The sequence below is a fragment of the Choristoneura fumiferana genome, chromosome 6, assembly GCF_025370935.1.
Source record: "Choristoneura fumiferana chromosome 6, NRCan_CFum_1, whole genome shotgun sequence".
Lineage (NCBI taxonomy): Eukaryota > Metazoa > Arthropoda > Insecta > Lepidoptera > Tortricidae > Choristoneura > Choristoneura fumiferana.
This window is the reverse complement of record NC_133477.1, coordinates 15,382,133-15,401,005: the sequence shown is the minus strand read 5'-3', so window position 1 is coordinate 15,401,005 and position 18,873 is coordinate 15,382,133. Positions and strand designations below refer to the sequence as shown.

General features: G+C 36.5%; 1 protein-coding gene across 1 annotated transcript; it reads left to right on the top strand.

Moving 5' to 3' along the window:
• The first annotated feature begins 8,289 nt into the window (after positions 1-8,289).
• Positions 8,290-18,365, top strand: LOC141428712 (myophilin-like). The gene is made up of 4 exons (XM_074088719.1): positions 8,290-8,433; positions 13,645-13,781; positions 14,871-15,075; positions 17,779-18,365. Exons 1-4 carry the CDS (start codon positions 8,290-8,292, stop codon positions 17,947-17,949), a joined length of 657 nt encoding a protein of 218 aa, XP_073944820.1. The 3' UTR covers positions 17,950-18,365.
• Positions 18,366-18,873: the final 508 nt, after the last annotated feature.

Sequence of the window (18,873 nt, the reverse complement as noted above, 5' to 3'; positions counted from 1 at the left end):
ATCCTCATATCTTGTGTACAGTCTAGACAAAGCATCGGCCAAAACATCCTTACCTGACACAATTGTAATTCTAATTGATATCTCTGTAGTAATAAGAGCATGGACTGTAAACGTTTAGGTGCATGAAGTAATGGCTTCTTAAAAATGTTTAATAAGGGTCTGTGATCCGTTTTGATAATTGTTCTCTTATTTCCTACAATGAGTTGGTCAAAACGGGTACAAGCAAATAATATGGCCAATAGCTCTTTTCAATCTGAGCGTATCTGCATTCTGCTGCTGTAAGGTCTGGATGCATATGCCACTGGACGTCCTCTTGAAACACGGCTGCTCCCAGAGCCGCACAACTGGAATCACATTCTATGGTTATTGGCACATTCTTATCAAAGTATTTTAATGTTTTTATATCTGTGATTAAGGATTTTAATTTAACAAACTCTTCATTTTCACGCTTAGTCCAAATCCATTCAGAGTTTTTCATGGCATAGATGTCTCAGGTTTGTGGAGTTAGCACTGAGGTTGGGTATAAATCGGCTTAAATATGTAATTATCCCTAAAAATCTTTGCAATTGTTTTTATTCACAGGTGTAGGTATATTTAATATAGTTTCTACCTTAGAAGGGTCTGGTTGAAGCCCATTGTTTGTAAATATATGACCATAATATTTAACCGAAGTTTGTAATAATTTCATCTTATCTCGATTAAGCCTGCAATTGTGCTTGAGAAGTCTTAGCATTAGATTTTCTAGTTTAATATTATGATCAATAATAGCTTCCTCAATGGAGTCTCCTACTCCGTAGACCAAGATGTCATCACCAGAATCTCTACCCCGGAGAGGCCTGTACTATTTCTGCCATTTTTATTTGGAAGTAATCTGGAGAAGATGATATTCCAAATGGAAGACCCTCCATCGGTATTTGCCAAATGGTGTCCAAAATGTGGTCAACTTACTACTTTCATTTGAAAGATTTATATGCCAGAAGCCTTTCCTTACATCAAAAGTTGAAAAAATTTTAGCTTTGCCTAGTTCAGGGAGGATCTCATCCACTGTGGTGTACTGATAATTGGGTCTCTTAATAGCTTGTTGAGTGGAATAGGATCCAAACAGATTCGAAAGTTATCATCATTTTTTTTTACTATTAGAATGTTACTTACCCAGTCTGTGTGATTGTCTTCCTTCTCAATGATACCAAGTTTTTCAAGTCTATTTAGTTCCTTTTTTAAAGGTTCTCGAAAGGCGACAGGAATCCTGCGAGCCTTCTGGATAACAGGAGACACCTTTTTGTTGATTTCCAAATCTATATCACCTGCAAACCTGCCCAACCCATTGAATACAGCATCATATTTTTTTTATGATTTCTGTGGTGTCATCAGATTCATATTTAACAGTTTTACAAAACTGTACCAAACCCATAAAAGTGCAAGCTTTACATGACAGTAAAGGAATATGTTCAGTGTGTACAACTTGAAACGTAACATTGTATTTTTTAATTGGTTTGTTAGGTATTATTATTTTAAATGTAATGTCAACCTCACCAAATATGTCAATGTTGTGTCCACCAAAACTGTATGAACGTTTATTTGATGGTCTTATTTTATTTTTTACATAGCCCACACCAAACATTTGCTCCAGATTCTTAATGCCTACTAAGCAATCATCAGCCGCTGTGTCTAACAAACAGTTCACATCGTACCATTTATTATTGTTAAGGTATTTTAAAGAGCACTCTGCAAGGTTTTTATTTTTGTCATTAATCAATTTTTTAATCACAGGATCACTATTGCAGTCTTGAGATATTTCTTGAATTTTTTTCTTCTTACATACTTTTGCAGTATGATTTCTTCCGTCACAGTTTGAGCAGTTCTTTCCCCATGCAGGACATACACCTTTTTTGAAAACATGAAAATTCCCACAGAATTTGCATTTCATTTTAGCTTCAACTTTTTGTATTTGTGTGGAAGTTCCTTCTGTCACAGATTTCTGGTCAGTCATATTCTTGATCTGAATTTCCATAGCCTCCGCAGCCTTGCACATATTGACTGCCTGGGTCAAAGTTAATTTTTCTTTTTTCAACATTTCTTTTTTTAAATTCGTGTCCAAAATGCCCATCACAATCCTATCACGGAGCATTTCATCTTTTTCTTTGTAGTCGCATTCTTCAATAAGTGTCACCACTGTACTAAAGAATGACTCAAAGCCTTCACCCTGGTTTTGTGATCTCGAATTAAACAGAAACCTGTTGTAAATAATATTTTTGCTGGCACAAGCTTTGTTTTGATCTCTAATAAGAGCTGTTCACACGAGGTAGGCTTTTCAAGGAAATTATTGTATTTTTTTAAAGCATCCGTACCAATTGCAGTCATTAAGACACTGAGTTTGCGTGGCTCCTGATCGGCTGGCCATTTGTCTATTTGTGCCGCTCGAATGTAATTTTCCCAACCATTTTTGAATAGGTGGAATGCTTCTTCTGGGTCTATATTAGTATTGAGCGGTGCTGGCCATGGCACGTTAACTGCTGCTGAAAATGGCGATGCAGCAGATGATGCCATAGTGGCAATTTGTTGTTGCATCAGCCTCAGCATTTCGCTTTGCTGCCTCATAATATCTGCCAATTGATCCATATTTAAGATTTCTTTTTTACGCTGCCACCATGTTTTAGTTGGAATAATACTATAATATTATTACTTCTTGAGATGTACGTTTATTTAGTTTAATAACGTGATAACATTTTGCAAGCTCGAGCTAGATCAAGTACAGAGCAAACACAAGTGTCAACACTACCACAGATAAAATGTGGATAGGTTGCCAACACCTTCTAAAATCGGATGTTGAACTTTTGGTATTTTATTTATTCCTCTTTTCAAATAACATAAACTTGCAGAAGTACTTACCTATCTGTAAAAACGGCCATTTGAGTTTCATCGGTAATTAAAAATATATCCAAATAAGTTTTAAAAATTCTTTGACTTATAAAATCCTATATAACAGTTTTGTCCGCAGCCATCTTGATTTTGCGTGTGCTGTGTGGAAACCTTTTCATGCTGTTCATATAACCAGAATCGAAAGATTACAAAAAAATTTGTTAAGTCGCTCGACTACAGAACCGGACATTTTTACATAAACTACGCGGACTCAATTAAGCGTCATTATCTACAGACGCTTAGTGACCGCCGTGATTGCGTGGACATTGTTCTTTTATATAAAGTTCTGCACTGTCAATTAGATGCCCCTTCATTGTTACATCAAATTCGTTTTAGAATTCCGCGTAGACGAGAGCGCCCCTGTAGAAAAAAAGATTTATTTTCGATACTTCGAAGTAGAACCTGTTTTGGTCGTAATATATTTATAAAGCGTGCTTGTAAATTATTAAATGACAGCGATAGATTCAAGGACATTGATATATTCAATTGTACTTTACGCACCCTAAAGAGTGCTTTTAAATAAGCTTCTTAGATTCTCGAGTCTTATAATTTCAATATTTAAAAACCAATTTAGCTTGGAATATAGCTGATATATAGTCAATCAGTTCGATTTCTGGGCCGCCGCGTAAACCTGGTCATTGAAACATTCACGTCATTCTTTAATTGAATTAAATTTGCCTGCTTTGGTAGGGTTCCGCGGTGACCTGGTAATCGGACTGTCCTGGTTATAGTAATCGCGATATGATCGTAATTTGATAACTTCATCTTTTTAACTACATCTGTTCTAAATTTATCTAGCCACGTTTATCTTTTGTTAATTAAGGAAACTATAGGTCTGGTTTATAACCCATAATGTAATGTGATTTTATTTATCTGTATGACTGTTTGTTTCTTACCAAATAAATAAAAATAAAAAAAATAAAATAAATAAAATACAATCCACTTTTTTTAATATTTTCGTATTGGGGTTCCATTCATCAATTATGTCACACAAAATTCGATAATTTTTAAACACAGCTCTTCCCCTAGTCAGTCAATCCCTAGTCGTCACAAATCGCCTAACTGATGACCCCAAAATAGCCTCTATTTTTTATTACAAGCTTTTATTTAGTTTCACCTGTTCCGTTGTCTGTCTCTGTCTGTCTGTAGTCAAATCTTGCAATTTAAATTCGACCAACTTCCTGGACTGACTTGAAATTTGGCATACTTATGTAAATCACGTGACAGTACAATAATCTAGTAGTGACATCCTGGTAGTCCAGCCAGGATCGTCTCCGCAGGACGAAACTCTTCAACGGTTAATAGCATAGGCTTGAAATTTGGTATGCAAATGTAGTTTGGGTGACAATGCAAGTACAGTCAACAAAAAGTACAGTCAGCAAAAAAAGCTTGTATTAAAAATGTTTTTTTTATGGTTAGGTTATTTTTAGTTGCGTTAATTACAAGAGTGCTTTGCTTAGTTCGTTTTACAGATTTTTACTCGACCATCCCAAAGCAATCGAGTGTAATGCGTACGACACCAATTGGGTCAAGGACTCAAGGATACTATAATCACAATTCAGCTCTATAACCGGTTCTTTAACGCATTTTTAAAGCCAGTGCGTGACTAAAATGCCAGTGTATTACGTTTTGTCGATAAAAACTGCTATTTTAACAGCTTTAATTGACTGAATCTAATGAATTAGTAAAAAAAAGTAAGTATTCGAGACTTATCTCGAATGAACGAACATTTAAAAATGGTGTGAGGTTTATGAATGGATTAATCATGCATGATGGAACAAGAAGTTTAAAAAAAGTATAACTTTATTATTGACTACCTTATGCCTAAGCCTGTGCTAGTGTGTTTGTTTGTTTGTTTTTATACTCTTTATTGTACAAAAAGGAAAAAAAAAGGTTACATAAATAAAAGTTGTGTTAAGTACAAAGGCGGACTTATCCCTGCAGGGATCTCTGCCAGTCAACCTTTGAGTGGTAGAGGAGCAATCCAAAAAACAAGGATCGACAAATAGAGCAAAACATTTGAGCAAATATAAATGCATATATAAAACTCAAATACCTAACTATATACAATAAATATATAACACATATATAAAACATTAATATATTTATAACTAAATAAAAATAAAATACATAAATACACACATTTACATACAATACATAAATAATACAAGTATAAGGATAATTACTTATTAAATAATCAAGGAACTAGGTATAGTGTGAGCCACATCTTCTTCAATGTCTCTCTGAACGAGTATACGGAGGAAGATTGTCGGACGGTGATCGGCAACCGATTCCACAACCTAGCCGCATGCACAGAAAAGGATTTGGAGTAGATCTTGGATGAAGTAGAAGGAGATGCTAGAAGGAGTAGTGTGCTCCCTCCCACAAAAAAATACCTACACATTTCCAAGCCCGTGGGAATTCAGAAAAATCCCTTAGTGTACTGCTAAGTTACTTATGGTAACGTGTCTGCCTCGAATAATTGAGTCTTTGCGTTCTCTGTCATTCAGGCCCAGTTCATATTATTCCAGTAAAACGATTCCAGTAAAAAAACATTGCAGGGAAGTTATGTTAACTAGCTACTACAATAGATCGAACCAGCAGCACAGTATCATTCTACTGGAATGGTTTTAGTTTTACTGGAATAATGTGAACAGGGCCTCAGTCGTTACTGTTTTGTAAGTAAATAGTCTGTTGTTGCTTGCGACTACGAATCCAGCGGGCACTTTGCATTTTCCGGGATAGAAACTATCCAATGTCCTTCCAAGAGTCAAAATATCTCATATTATTGTAACGTATATCACAATATGTAAAATGTACTACCAAAACTAAAGACGTGACGGTATGCGTCTTATCAGCAAAATCAAAACGATGACGTACCCAGGTCAGACGTTGTTTACATAGCTTTTATGTAACTATTACTATTAGCTCACGATTTGAATATTGTAACAGATTGTACATGAGCAATGTTGTTACTGCATTCCTTTACTATATTAGAAATAGAAACAATTATTAAAAAAACCGGCCAAGTTTTTTTTTCATAGGCTGGATCGATTGTGTTCCGAAGCTAATCGATTCTATCTGTCCATTTATGCAGTAGTACCCATTGCACTTTGAAATGAAAATGTCGTGACTTTTTAAATATCTATTTCGAAGAATTTATTTAGAAGATTCTAAGTAGTGGCTGTAATGGATCACGCTTGTGCTCAGAGTTCAATTGTTTGTCAAATTTTCAATGTCGCTTCTGGCATCACGGCTTCAGTACCTCAATTAAAAGTTAGTCACAGAATATTTGTGTACCCGATGTTTGTATAATGTGTAATCCGTACAAATAAGTAAAGAACAGATGTTCAATTAGCTGTTGGTACCATTGGTAGAGTTTATTTCATACTAATTCACTCACTATGACTCATATAAGGCCGGGCCTGCAATACGCTCCTTATATGGCTTGGCCTTTACCCAGTACATGTATAAGGCTTAAATACTGGCTGCTTTCAAAATCTACCATATGTTCGAGATTGACACTTGACCAAATTTCTCTTTTGGGTGCAGCTGTACCTCGTAAGTGATGCTGGTCATATAATAGAAAAATATGCAGCTGGTCACAGTCACAACTCACACACAACCTTTCTACTTACTTAGTCTCTGAAATCCACTGGATATGGACTACTGACTCAATATCACGGCAATAATTTTAAAAGTAGACGACATTCTAAAGCTTCGCCTGACTTTTTAAATTGCAATTTGTAAAACAACGTGACCTATTCAAAATGTGTCGAATTCTCATTGATTAGTAAGTTACGTCTTAAATCAAACCATAAATATATTTGTAGATACGGAACTATTATTCGCTCACTTCTACAATCATTAAGTCACTAATGTTAGTCACTCCGTGTCATAAGAATGATGTTGACTATGAAACATTTGTAGAAGAGTATGATTTAATTGTTATGCTAAATCCTGAAGTACCTAGTAAACATAAAGTAGCTAATGAAAAGAGAAAAATGGGCGCAAATGCTCATTAGTTCTTCAATGTGGAAGATAAAACAGTAGCAGAGGCCTTAATTTGGTGGTTTACCCCTTATATGTGATGCATAATATCCTCGTCATTTTAAATGGAAACATACGACGAACATTAGTCAACTGATTATAGCTTTAGGTACTCTGTATTACAAACGGTCGATTATACTACATCTTACCGTACGCATTTTGCAATGACTTACTGTTCATTTATCAGCTTTTCTGTAACATGAACAAATAAGGAGAATGTTTACTCAACTTTTTCAGAACATTGACGCATTCTATTTGCAAGAATTTATGGTAATTCTACTTACGGTGTCCTTATTTGTGCAGTGATTTTTAACAGACGCCAAGAAAAGGAGTTGCTCGGTTTTATTTATGTTAATCTATTACACAAGCTTTCATAAGTGTAATTGTCCGTAAATATTTAAAAATGTATACATTGTATTGCAAAAAATATATTTTAGTTAAGTTCATCATTAAAAGAAATATATTAATGAATAGATAACTAATAGGTTTTTAAACAGACTTGGCGTATTTGCCTTAGATTTTACTTATAACACTTATTTCTACCCTTTTAGTTACAGCTTCGAAGTATGTTATGTTACAATTTACTTTCTTCATTTTTAGAACGTGTCAATATTAAATGCGTCCCCTTTTTGCGGAGAACTTGTTGCATCGCATTGACCGTTCAATCTGTGACCCCATTCCTGCCTCCTTACCGGTCGGTGTTGTCATTGTCGATGGCGGCAAGGCTGCCTGCTTTTTATGGTTTACCTTAATACAAACCGTTGGATGCAGTTTTGTGAACTGGGTCATCATTCTCACATGTTAAGGATTTACCGTTACTATTTTATTCTTGTTTATGATCTTCATTCCTTGCTTACAAATCATCTTTTCGTTTTGTTACTTACTGCGTGTTTTACATGTCTTACGTCTTTTAGCGTATTATAACTTAATCGTCTATTGATTCTTGCCTGGATCCTCTAATACAGGGATTCTAGCATCCAATGACGTTGTTTTTTTTGTAATCTTATCTTTGCATTTTTTTATCTTTCATTTAATTCCTTGTCTATTCCTTCGTTTCTTTGACGCATCTGCTTTCAACGTTGAGCATACTTATTATTTTAAATCCCCTTCTAAGTATATCAAATAATGCACATATGCACAATAGGTAGTTGTTTGTACGATTATATCATCCACGTACAAAACGGTTTAATTCTCGCACTACAATTTCCTAAAGGCAATCTGACGTAATTCAAGCTAGTGTCCAGCTCATCGTCATAGTTATTTATGGCCGTGACCGTTTGTTGCCAGCCTGAATTTGGTATCCGGACGCAGATTAGCACAATGAATGAACTCTTTGATAATTTTAAATTCAACGAAAACTTTACCACGTGCTGCTTGCTGCTCTATATCAAAGTTATTTGCTTTATACCTCGGCAGAGAGAGTACTGTATGTCGCGCACTATAGTTACTATCAACGGTATACAAGTAATTAATTTTAATTGTTTTAAACTGTTAGCTGTAACAAGTAGTTTGTAACCAACGCATATCGCGAATTCGTGTGATAATATTATCAAACTAACTACAGTAATTTATGAAATAGCACTATAAGTACATACCCTATTAGCCAATAGAAACCTTTGGCTTTAAGGCAGTAATATAAATTATCATGATGAGTTTGATTTATTTGACTGGTTTTGTTTAATTAGATATTGCGCAAGTGCAAATGCAACTTGTTTCATTTCACATGCGCGTGATCTTCAACTGTTTAATTCCAAGTGCGTTCGATTACCATTTTGAATGCGGGTTGTGGTGCGTGCGTATTTTTCTATCTAATTTAAAACAAGCGACTGATAGCAGGTGTACCAAAACAGTACAAACAGGACAGTGTATACAAGAATCCACTTCCTTTGTCTTTGAACACAAATTAGACGGTGGTTCAGAATAATAATGAAAGTGGTTTGGTTTGCTTATCGCAGCGGTCCATCTGAGTATAAATTAAAAAGAATTTTGTGTAACTTAAAAGTCAAACATACGTTCTTGACACTCTTGTATCAGTTTTACTTGCATGCAATGCAACACATACCTAAAGATTAGCCGATTTTAGTATCGCTGAAAACGTTTCGTCGAGTAACGATTCGCAGATGAGTTGCTACTCAGAGTAACGTTTCGCAGCTCAACGTTACACATCTGCTTCAGATTGCATACGATTTTATTCGCCGAAATACCTACTATTGCCAGTAATTCGTTTCACATATTTATCAGTTTGAATTCGTAACGCTTACCGCGTATACCCAGAAACGTTTTGCCTTTTAATCGATTCGTTTATCGATGTAAATATAGTAAATAATAACAATGTTTTAGTATTAGCGTTGGTATATGTAACGAGTTTAAAACTAGGATTTCATTAATTATCAATGACCAATGAAACTTTTTATTTAATTCTGTTATTCATCTTTTCTTTATAATAAATGCCTGATTATTGAATTCCGACGTTAGTAAATTCGTACAACATTTCGTTAATAACGATAGTACCTTACTACCATCGATACATATCTGCACTGTCTCTTTTTTTTATCAGTTCACTTGAATCACTTCGCAACCGCAGTCTCGGACCTTTAGTCAGGTTTTTTGTCCTAAATTTAGTCAGACCGCGGGCCTGAATCACGTTTAAAGAATCCTTGATTACGTCATGCGCGTGAGTCCATTCTCGTTACATGTCTAGTCAACCAGTGCGTCATTTTACTTAAGTTTGGATATATCATTAGCTTAATTCTCATCATTAATCTCCGACGTGACATTGCGTGTTAAATTCATAAAACATATTAAAAACTAACTGCTCAAGCTTTAATTTTAGTTTTCAACATAAGAATAGATATACTTGATAATTTCAAAGATGAAATAGTCTTGACCAGGGATGGGGAGACTTTTTCCTTCGCGTGCCAATATATACTAACGAAATATATGGCGGAAATAAAAATATTGATGTATTTTCTGAAACTGTAATTGCCATTATTATCGGAAATTATCCGAGGTTGCCACATCGAGGGTATTCTGGCAAAACAGAATAAGTGAAATTTTTTCTAGCGAAACCGTGTAATTAAATAAATATTGTGCACTTATCCGGTTCTGACAGATAACCCTCTCGACATCATTTACATAACTAAAAGCCACCAATTTTAACCACGAGCCTACGATCACACGAAGTATCAGATACTTACTGTGTGCATACCTTCTAGCACATATCTTGTACGTGACATAATTGAACCATAGTTTTGATAGCTACGCGTAGCTACGGTCGAATATGTTTGAATCACAAATCACAATGCATTGTCTGGCGCACCCTTTCAATGGCTACCACGCCTTGACAACTTGGACGATTTGAAATTAGACGTGATATCTGGCCAGACAGTAGGTACGTTAAAAAATAAATTGCGAGGTTTTTTGAATTTGGAAACACTCAATGAACAGTAGATAAGGATAGGCGGCACCGGCACCATTTAAAGACTGGGTCAAGGATCTTTGCAGTATACTGACTGTTTATAGAACTTCTAAATTTAAATTTAGCACGTTATAATAAAGTTACCGAGCATTTTTTCCGGTTATGGTTTGGCCTTGGCTCGTTAGATTCCATAGTGAGTGAATCAGCCGACGATGGTCGTAGTTCTTGAGAAATTTTAATGTTCAAATTCATCATTAATTATCAGTATTGTGACAACTATGAGTGACTATGAAATCAAACCACGCGTCGTCGATGATGAATAAATGTTTAACTATTTTAGAAAGTTTTTAAGTTATCCTTTTGTTTTTGATGGTATGGCGTTAACTTAAACGCCATGTTAAACTGTGCTTATGTTAAGTATACGTACCTAAAGCGTTTCACTATGCACTAGCCATATTGTTGTTGCTTGACTGCATTAGTGACTTGGCCAGTACGGTCGTCTTTCTCTTCGTTACAAAGAGTTTTCCGAACATAAAATGTATTTTATGGCATGGCATATGGCTGTAACCTGAGAATGCGACTCTTGGAGTTCAACCACCTTTGCAGTGTTTGGTTTCGAAGTTGGCAAATAAAGCGAATGTGGTTTCGAATAAGTAATGCGATGTGATGAATTTGAATTCTGCCATTTAGAAGAATACATCGATAAATATTATACACCAAAATTCTGATGTTATTCTGAATCATTAGATCGCAATATAACCAATGTACAATTTACTATGTAATATGATAAAATCCATTACAAATATGTAACTAAACAGTTAACGTTTTTGAAAATTGATAAACGAAAAAATTGTCTGCAGTGTCAATAATAAAATAAGAATGTCTGCCCAACTCAGTCGAACTATGAGAAATAAAAAACTATTTATTTTCATAAATTTTATCAAATCAGATACCATGCTTCGTCAAATTATTTAATAAAAAAATCATACAAATAACACATTGATACATCCGCAATAACACACGTCAAATCATATATAACATTAGTACAAAAAAAATCGCAACATGCTTCGTAAACAAATTTTAACAACACGTAGAGCATCTTGTCTTTGTTTTCTTTCTTCTTAATCTAGCTAGATATTGTTTATTCTTATTTTTTATTTGGGCCACTTCATTTGATGAGCTTGATGTAAATTTGTTACCTATTCACAAATATTGTAACCACTGAAAGTATTCGAAGTATTCGCCAGATTAATATAATAATGTTGTTTTCCTTAAATTGAGCAATGCCACATTGACCTACAAAATACGCAAATAACGTTCTAAGAAGGATCCTCACATACAACCTTGTTTAAAGTTCGTGTTAATATTCTAGTTGACTCAGGTGTTTGTTAACGAGTTTTACTGTAAATAAGTTAATTTTATACTTAGCTGAAACTCATAGCTTAGCCGCTGAGAGCTATATAACTCATACAATTTTACATAAGTATGGATGGATTCATAAACGTAACTTAAGCAAGAAAAGCTACTAAATAAAACGATTTAAACCAAATCATTTGAAAAATAAAATAATATTTACCTTTAATTCTGTGCTCAAATGCAACTAAATTAGATAACGTTAAAAATTTCATTTTTAATACAAGATTTTTTTGCTAACTGGACGTTTAGTTGATACTTGCATTGTCATCCAAACTACATTTCCATACCGAATTTCAAGTCGATTAACCATTGAGGCGTTCCGCCCTGCGGAGACGATTCTGGCCGGAGCACCAGGATATCTCTACCAGATTGTCACCGTATTTACATAAGTACTCGTAAGTATGCCAAATTTTAAGTTAATCCGATCACTGGATGTAGTTCAAAAGTCACTTACAATTTAGCTTGTAAAATACTTCCTCTCAGAAGAACCTCTACTTCCAGAAAATATAAGGATGCCTTTAGACTTTTGTTGACGGACATGTGTTATAATAATGTAAACTAACCACTACATACATAATCTAAGGTAAATGTTTTCTGATCTCTTGTTTAACATTAAACAACGTCCAACTGAGATCTATCGGGAAACAGCGTTATCAGAATGACCTTCAATTTCAATTGCTCGGCGTTAAATAGTTGCACACACTGATTGCATATGCATACGAGTAAACGTAACGCAAAGTCGTGGATGTTATAAAAATATTATTGCTTGAAGAATTAATTGCAAATAGGTGGAGAACCATTTCCTTCCACTTCCCTCTAGATATTAGGGCCACAATACGCACAACTAAGTTTTTGTTACGTATATTCTGTTAGGGCTGTATTCACAATAACCTTACTAAGCTTACCAACGCTTGCAATAACGCCCGTTACCATGGGCAATGATGATGATGGAAACAGTAAAAACAGGATCGTTCAATTCAATATTTACCCCTAGAGGTTCACTCAGAGGTAGTTAGAGTAAATAAAGATGAAAAAGATAGTACATAGATTTGTACAGTGTGTCTAAAAGTTGACATAAGATACGTCTGTCTATGTCGGTAACAAGTTTAAAATGATCCCACACTACGTACAATTTCTTCAGAGCAGGGTTCTGCTGAACGAAACCCTCGGTGCTCGCGCACGTGGACGTTCTGACTCGCACTTGGTCGTTTTTTATTAGTTTATCTCTTATCCTATTTCGAAAAAAGACCGCTCTTGTCATCCCATCTCCCGGTCTGGCATAACGTAAAAGTAGACCTTATACCTACAACGAAGTTCGTACCTATTTCGTATCGCGAGGTTTCATTCACGCTGATAGGCATTACTATAATTTCGTCTAAAAAACAGCTGGTATAAGTAGAAACTGGTCTAAAAAGCAGCTGGTATACGTAGCAACTGGTCTAAGAAGCAACTGGTCTAAGTAGCAAGTGGTCTAAAAAGCATCTGGTCCTAACTGGTCCTTGAAAAAAACCTAGGTTAGGTTAGAGTTGCGTCAAGCAAAGCGAAGCTAAGTCGAATTTGAGTCAAAAATGTTTAGATCACTTGCTACTTAGACCAGCTGCTTTTTTAGACGAAATGAAACTAACCCCTCATAGTATCCTGCCATCTCCTTGGTCTGCCTCGTTGTCTCTGACCGTTTTCGGGTAGCCATCAAGCTATTTTGTGTACCCATCTTAATGGGTGCATTCGAAAAATACGAGTATGTCTACCTCATTCCCATTAACATAGCAGAATAGTCTTCCCTAACATTACGTTAGTTGTTTTCAAACGCAGTATGGTGTACGTTTAATTTTATTTTTCAGATCAACAGCAAATACAGCGAAGAACTAGCCCAGGAATGCCTGGAGTGGATCAGACAAATTTGCGGAGAGCCGGAAAACATGTCCGGGGACATGGATAACTTCTATGAGGTGCTCAAGGACGGCACTTTGCTCTGCAAGTAAGTAAAGAAACTGTCGAGAAGCCGCGGCGGATTAGAAGCCGTGGCAGCTTGGTGGTTTGACCTATGGCCTCTCAAACAGAGGATCGTGAGTTCAAACTGGGGCTCCATCTCTGAGTTTTTCGAAATTAATGTGCGAAATTACATTCGAAATTTACCCCAAGCTTTACGGTGAACGAATCGTGAAACCTGCATAAACCTGCGAAGCAATTCAATGGTGTGTGTGAAGATCCACACTGGGCCCGCGTGGAAACTGGCCCAGGCTCTCCTAAACTGAGAGGAGGCCTGTGCCCAACAGTGAAACGTATAAGTATTAGGCTGCGATGATCATCATGAAAGAAGAAAGTAAATTTTTGAACACAAAAAATGTTTTCCTTGATGACAAATGACCGCTGTAGAGAAAGTGGCGCTATTTCCATCTTTTCCCTGCATGTATTGAATTTGAAGCAATCAATAAGTGGAAGAGAACAAAAACAATCTTATAAAGTTTAATGTAACAGTTTACTATTAACTCATACTTACAGTTATGATCTCACTTCTACAAACACTATGATGCCTTTACTAGCAAGTAGTAGATATAGCTATTGCGTCAATAAATTACTAACCTCATTTAGTCAGTTAAGATTAAACGTAGTGGTAGATGCACCAATAATTCTATCATAACTATATCTCTACCTAATCTAAACTGTTATAAAATACCTTATCTACCTAATGTTAATTAACTCTATAATGTAACTATACATGTGAGCCATAAATCATTTGAGTTTGAGTTTGTTATAGCGATCATTTTATATAGGAGCGTTTTCAAAAGAAAGTTTTAACTCACAGACCCAGAGAAAAATCCGTCGTTTCACCTTAAATCCACCACCACGTAAAATTCTCAAAGTGGATGTGCTATTGTCAATGAAGGAGTCCATGGAATATTCAGTTTCGTTAATAATCGAGCTGAGTTACTGGCCATACACAAAAAAGGATGCCATTAGCAACCAAAGAACAATTTTTTGGACTCTCCCATGTATTTGAAAATCGAACCCCTTTTAAATATTTAACCGATTCGCTTTTGTTTTCAACGGCCAAATCTCGTTGCAGGCTCGCGAACAACATCCAGCCGGGATTGGTGAAGAAGATAAACGAATCCAAGATGGCGTTCAAGTGCATGGAGAATATAAATGCCTTCCTTGACGCAGCGCGGCAGTTGGGAGTGCCAGCGCAGGAGACTTTCCAGACGGTGGATCTATGGGAGCGACAAAACCTCAACTCTGTGGTCATTTGCCTACAGTCGCTTGGCAGAAAGGTACTTATTGGATGTTTTTTAAACCCCAACGCAAAATTGGGTGTATTTTTGACGCCAATGTTGCATGCATGCATACCTAGTGAAGGTAGTAAATATATGCAATAAACAAATTTAAAACAAATAAAACTTGGTGTGTCTGAGGTTGGCAGTTATTTAATTAAGGGTGGTATTTAAACGCACTTCAAAAAAAATCGGAATTCACATCAAAATTACTGATTGCACAGCAAAATACTCCACTCAAAATATTACGTAATAAACTGCAGTTATATTCGTGGCGTACCGCTATTTATCTTAAAGTGCTTAAAGTAAAGCATTTTTATTATTGCACAGCTAATAATGACTAACGCACATCATACCTTGTTTTTTTTATAAAGCTTCTATTTTTGCACATCAAATATATAATTACCTATCAATTTACACGAAGCAAATTAGACGACATACATGAAGCTAAATAGGTCCCCACTCCGCATAAACCAAGGTACATAAGACCAAGCTAGATCGATTTGTTATCCCCGAATATCCCCACATACCAAATATCATCGAAATAGTTGGAGCCGTTTCTGAGATTCTGATTATACCTATATTAGAATTGCTCGTTGAAAGGTTTTAGATAGATAAGTATTTAAGTAGTGAACCAATTACTTCAAAATACCTTTATCCAATAGGGGCTGGGAACAATTTTATTATACACTCTAGTAATCAGCTTAGTTACTGAAGGTGAACGTCAAACGTTTACTTAGCAAAATTCTCGTCAGCTTTTGTCCGATATTTGCTTCACCCTCAAAGTATTTACGACGGAAGTTGCCTTGAGATTATATTTACAACTAAGTACATTTTTTCTCTGTTTATTCTCACGGGAAGCAACATATTTCCTTCGAATCGATGCTGCTATTTTTCACCTCCCCTGCATATTAATGAGCAAACATTTTTCATGCTTTCATAGGTTTTAGTAAATGACGATAATAACATTTTGTCCTTTTTGAATCTCTGCAATAAATCATTTTGTCAACGATGGTTTCTGTGATAGATTAGTCGGCACTAGTATCGTGAGGTTCAAACGGACCTTACGTCACACCGTGACATTTGTGGTTTACTACCTACTTTAAAACAGATTTTCAATATTATTAATTCAATTATTACTCTTAACTAACTTAATACCTAGGTAGCATTATTTTATAAGGCAAACACGTCGTCAAGAGACGTCACTGGCATGGACCCCAGAACTCAGGCCGCATTACCTCTTTGTATAGCTATCCCTATTCTTTGCGCGAGATAACCGCCAGCGCTAGAGTCCCCCGAGGCCAAAACTAACCTAGACAAATCTATTAAAACTTTTTTTGTGTCTGTTGACCACCGCCCCATCGTTTCAAAAGCAAGCGCCGCAAATTCATGGTAGTCAGTCAATCCAGAATATTTGCGGCGCTTGCTTACCTGAGCCTGCTCGGCAGCTGCTCCAGCTTTGAGCGCGGTGCCCTGAGTGGGATGCGGCAAAAGTATCGACACAGATCACGTCCCAAACTAAAAACCGCCCCAACGTCCACGGCACCAAAGTGACACCATCAGGCCTCTTTCCTTCGTCCCTCAACAAACCACATGGTTCCAGGGTAGCTGGGATCGATGCAGTGGTGAGGGCCCGATGGATGAGGTCGTTAAGGGTACTGTGGCGAAATAGGCGGCCTGCACTCCTGATACAAGACAACCCGTGGCGGCCCAGGTGGTCAACTGCCTTCTCACACTGACATCTGTGGGGCTCACATGCCCTGACCCCCAGACGCAAACAAATGTCTTGTTTGTGGTTGTTTAAATAACTAAATTTATGATACGAACACCATCTAGCTATATTCCGCCTGTCAAGGAACCCTCATTGAACAACCTCGTAACAGGTTGAGTAGGAATACGAGTAAATGTATGACTTTAAAGTCAGACGTTTTTCTATTCCTATTACTAGTTATGAATAAACAAAACAAATACCAGTCACTAGACCACGACCAAATAATTGTTTGGGCAAGTCCTGTCGTAAATGCTTTGAGGATTTACCCGCCCAATGGCCCTAAGCAAATATATATTGTACCCGGAATGGGTTAGGTTAGGAGTAATTTTCTTAATGCATGAAGTCAACAGAGCTCTGCACGACTGCCATGTTAGTAATTAACATAGATATCGACAAATGTTGGCGTGTGTAGGCAAGGTTAAGAGTTAGAAATAGGTAATTATTTTAGACGGTGATTATATTGCTGATTTAGTTGACTCTAATACAATCGGTCAAAAATTTAACCCTTTGAACACCACGGCCGGCAAAACGCGACAGCTGAAAATCGTGCCATAAATACCATGTCGGCATTTCGTGGCGCCTATGGAACGATTTTCAGAATTTGTTTTTGTCGTCACGTCTGTGGCCGACCGTGGTGTCCAAAGGGTTAATAATTACCTAGTCAAGAGTTAGTTAACCACCTCCGAGTTAACTGCTAACTTGCGTCTCATTGTTGCAGAATGTATGGAACTATAAGCCCTCTTCCATTTGGTTAATCTTTCTCTTTCTCTTCAAGTACCTCTCCAAATAGTGAAGGTTGGCAATCAGCTCCGCATAATCTGATTCAGTCTTTTGCTAGTCTGAAGAGCTCTGCGGTGCTCTTAATTCCCGTCCATTCCCAGATATTACGTAGTCACAGTTAATCTTTAATCATTCCTTTTCCTTACTTTCAGGCCGGCAACTTCGGCAAACCGTCGATCGGGCCCAAAGAATCCGAGAAGAATGTAAGAAACTTCTCAGAGGAACAGCTAAGAGCCGGCCAGGGAGTCATCTCACTACAATATGGCTCGAATAAGGGCGCCACGCAAAGTGGCATCAACTTTGGCAACACGAGGCATATGTAAAGACTGCACCACGAGACTGCGCGACCGATGACACGAAAGCGTCTTCTTCTGTCCATCGCGCGTCTTATAATTTGGCACACAGTGGTACCTGCAGGACACGCAATGAAGAGTGGAAACGCTTGCCGGTCGCGCGTAGTGGCCAGGCTGTAAGGCCATATACCTTATAAATTACCCTGTATAGATTATCAAACTGGGATTTTATTCGAGAAACTTCCTTAATGTGCGACACTCCGCAATACGGGTAAGATACTGCATAAAATTCCATATTTCATGCTGCACCAGAGATGTGTATTGTTCTTGAGAATCTGTCCAGTGGTATTATACCGTTCAATGTTATGTGCTAACATACTCATTAAATTAAAATAAGAGTGTGGTATAATGTGCCTGATAATTCAATGAATGATTGTGCATCATTTCCACATTCGTTTAGTTTGTTGAGAACTGTATCATGCTATGTTCTGTATCGAATTTTTGGCACATAATTGCATTCCTCTTTAACTTATCGGGAATATTTTTGACAATTTCTTATTCTCTCCAAGTACGAGTGTCGTAGTTCTTTTACAAACATAACATGGCACATCTATTTATACCTATAATATAAAGTAAAGGATGTCTAGCATTATGACTCAATTGGTTAGTTTTTTCCACAGAAACCACTACGGCTTTGGAAAACGAAATCAGACTGTCTGGCGTGGTTAATTTAAATTACTGATTTTCTACTTAGTTAGTCACTTAGAGTGTAGGTCCTAGACCATACAATAGATACAAATTCTACAACTGGCACATTGAATCTTCAACAAGAATGTAGCTTAATTATGAATAGGTTTATTGAAACGTAAACAAACGTGAGAGATTCTCCGTATTTTAAATACGAATTTACTTCCAAAATGGTGCCAAACTTGTAGACTTTTTGATTCAAATTAA

Bases quoted from the DNA above. Each gene is read 5' to 3' on its own strand.
- LOC141428712 (XM_074088719.1), top strand. From the start codon at position 8,290: ATGAATGAACTCTTTGATAATTTTAAATTCAACGAAAACTTTACCACG. The intron at 8,434-13,644 runs GTAATTAATTTT...TTTATTTTTCAG, and splicing joins TTACTATCAACGGTATACAA to ATCAACAGCAAATACAGCGA. The intron at 15,076-17,778 runs GTACTTATTGGA...CCTTACTTTCAG, and splicing joins TACAGTCGCTTGGCAGAAAG to GCCGGCAACTTCGGCAAACC.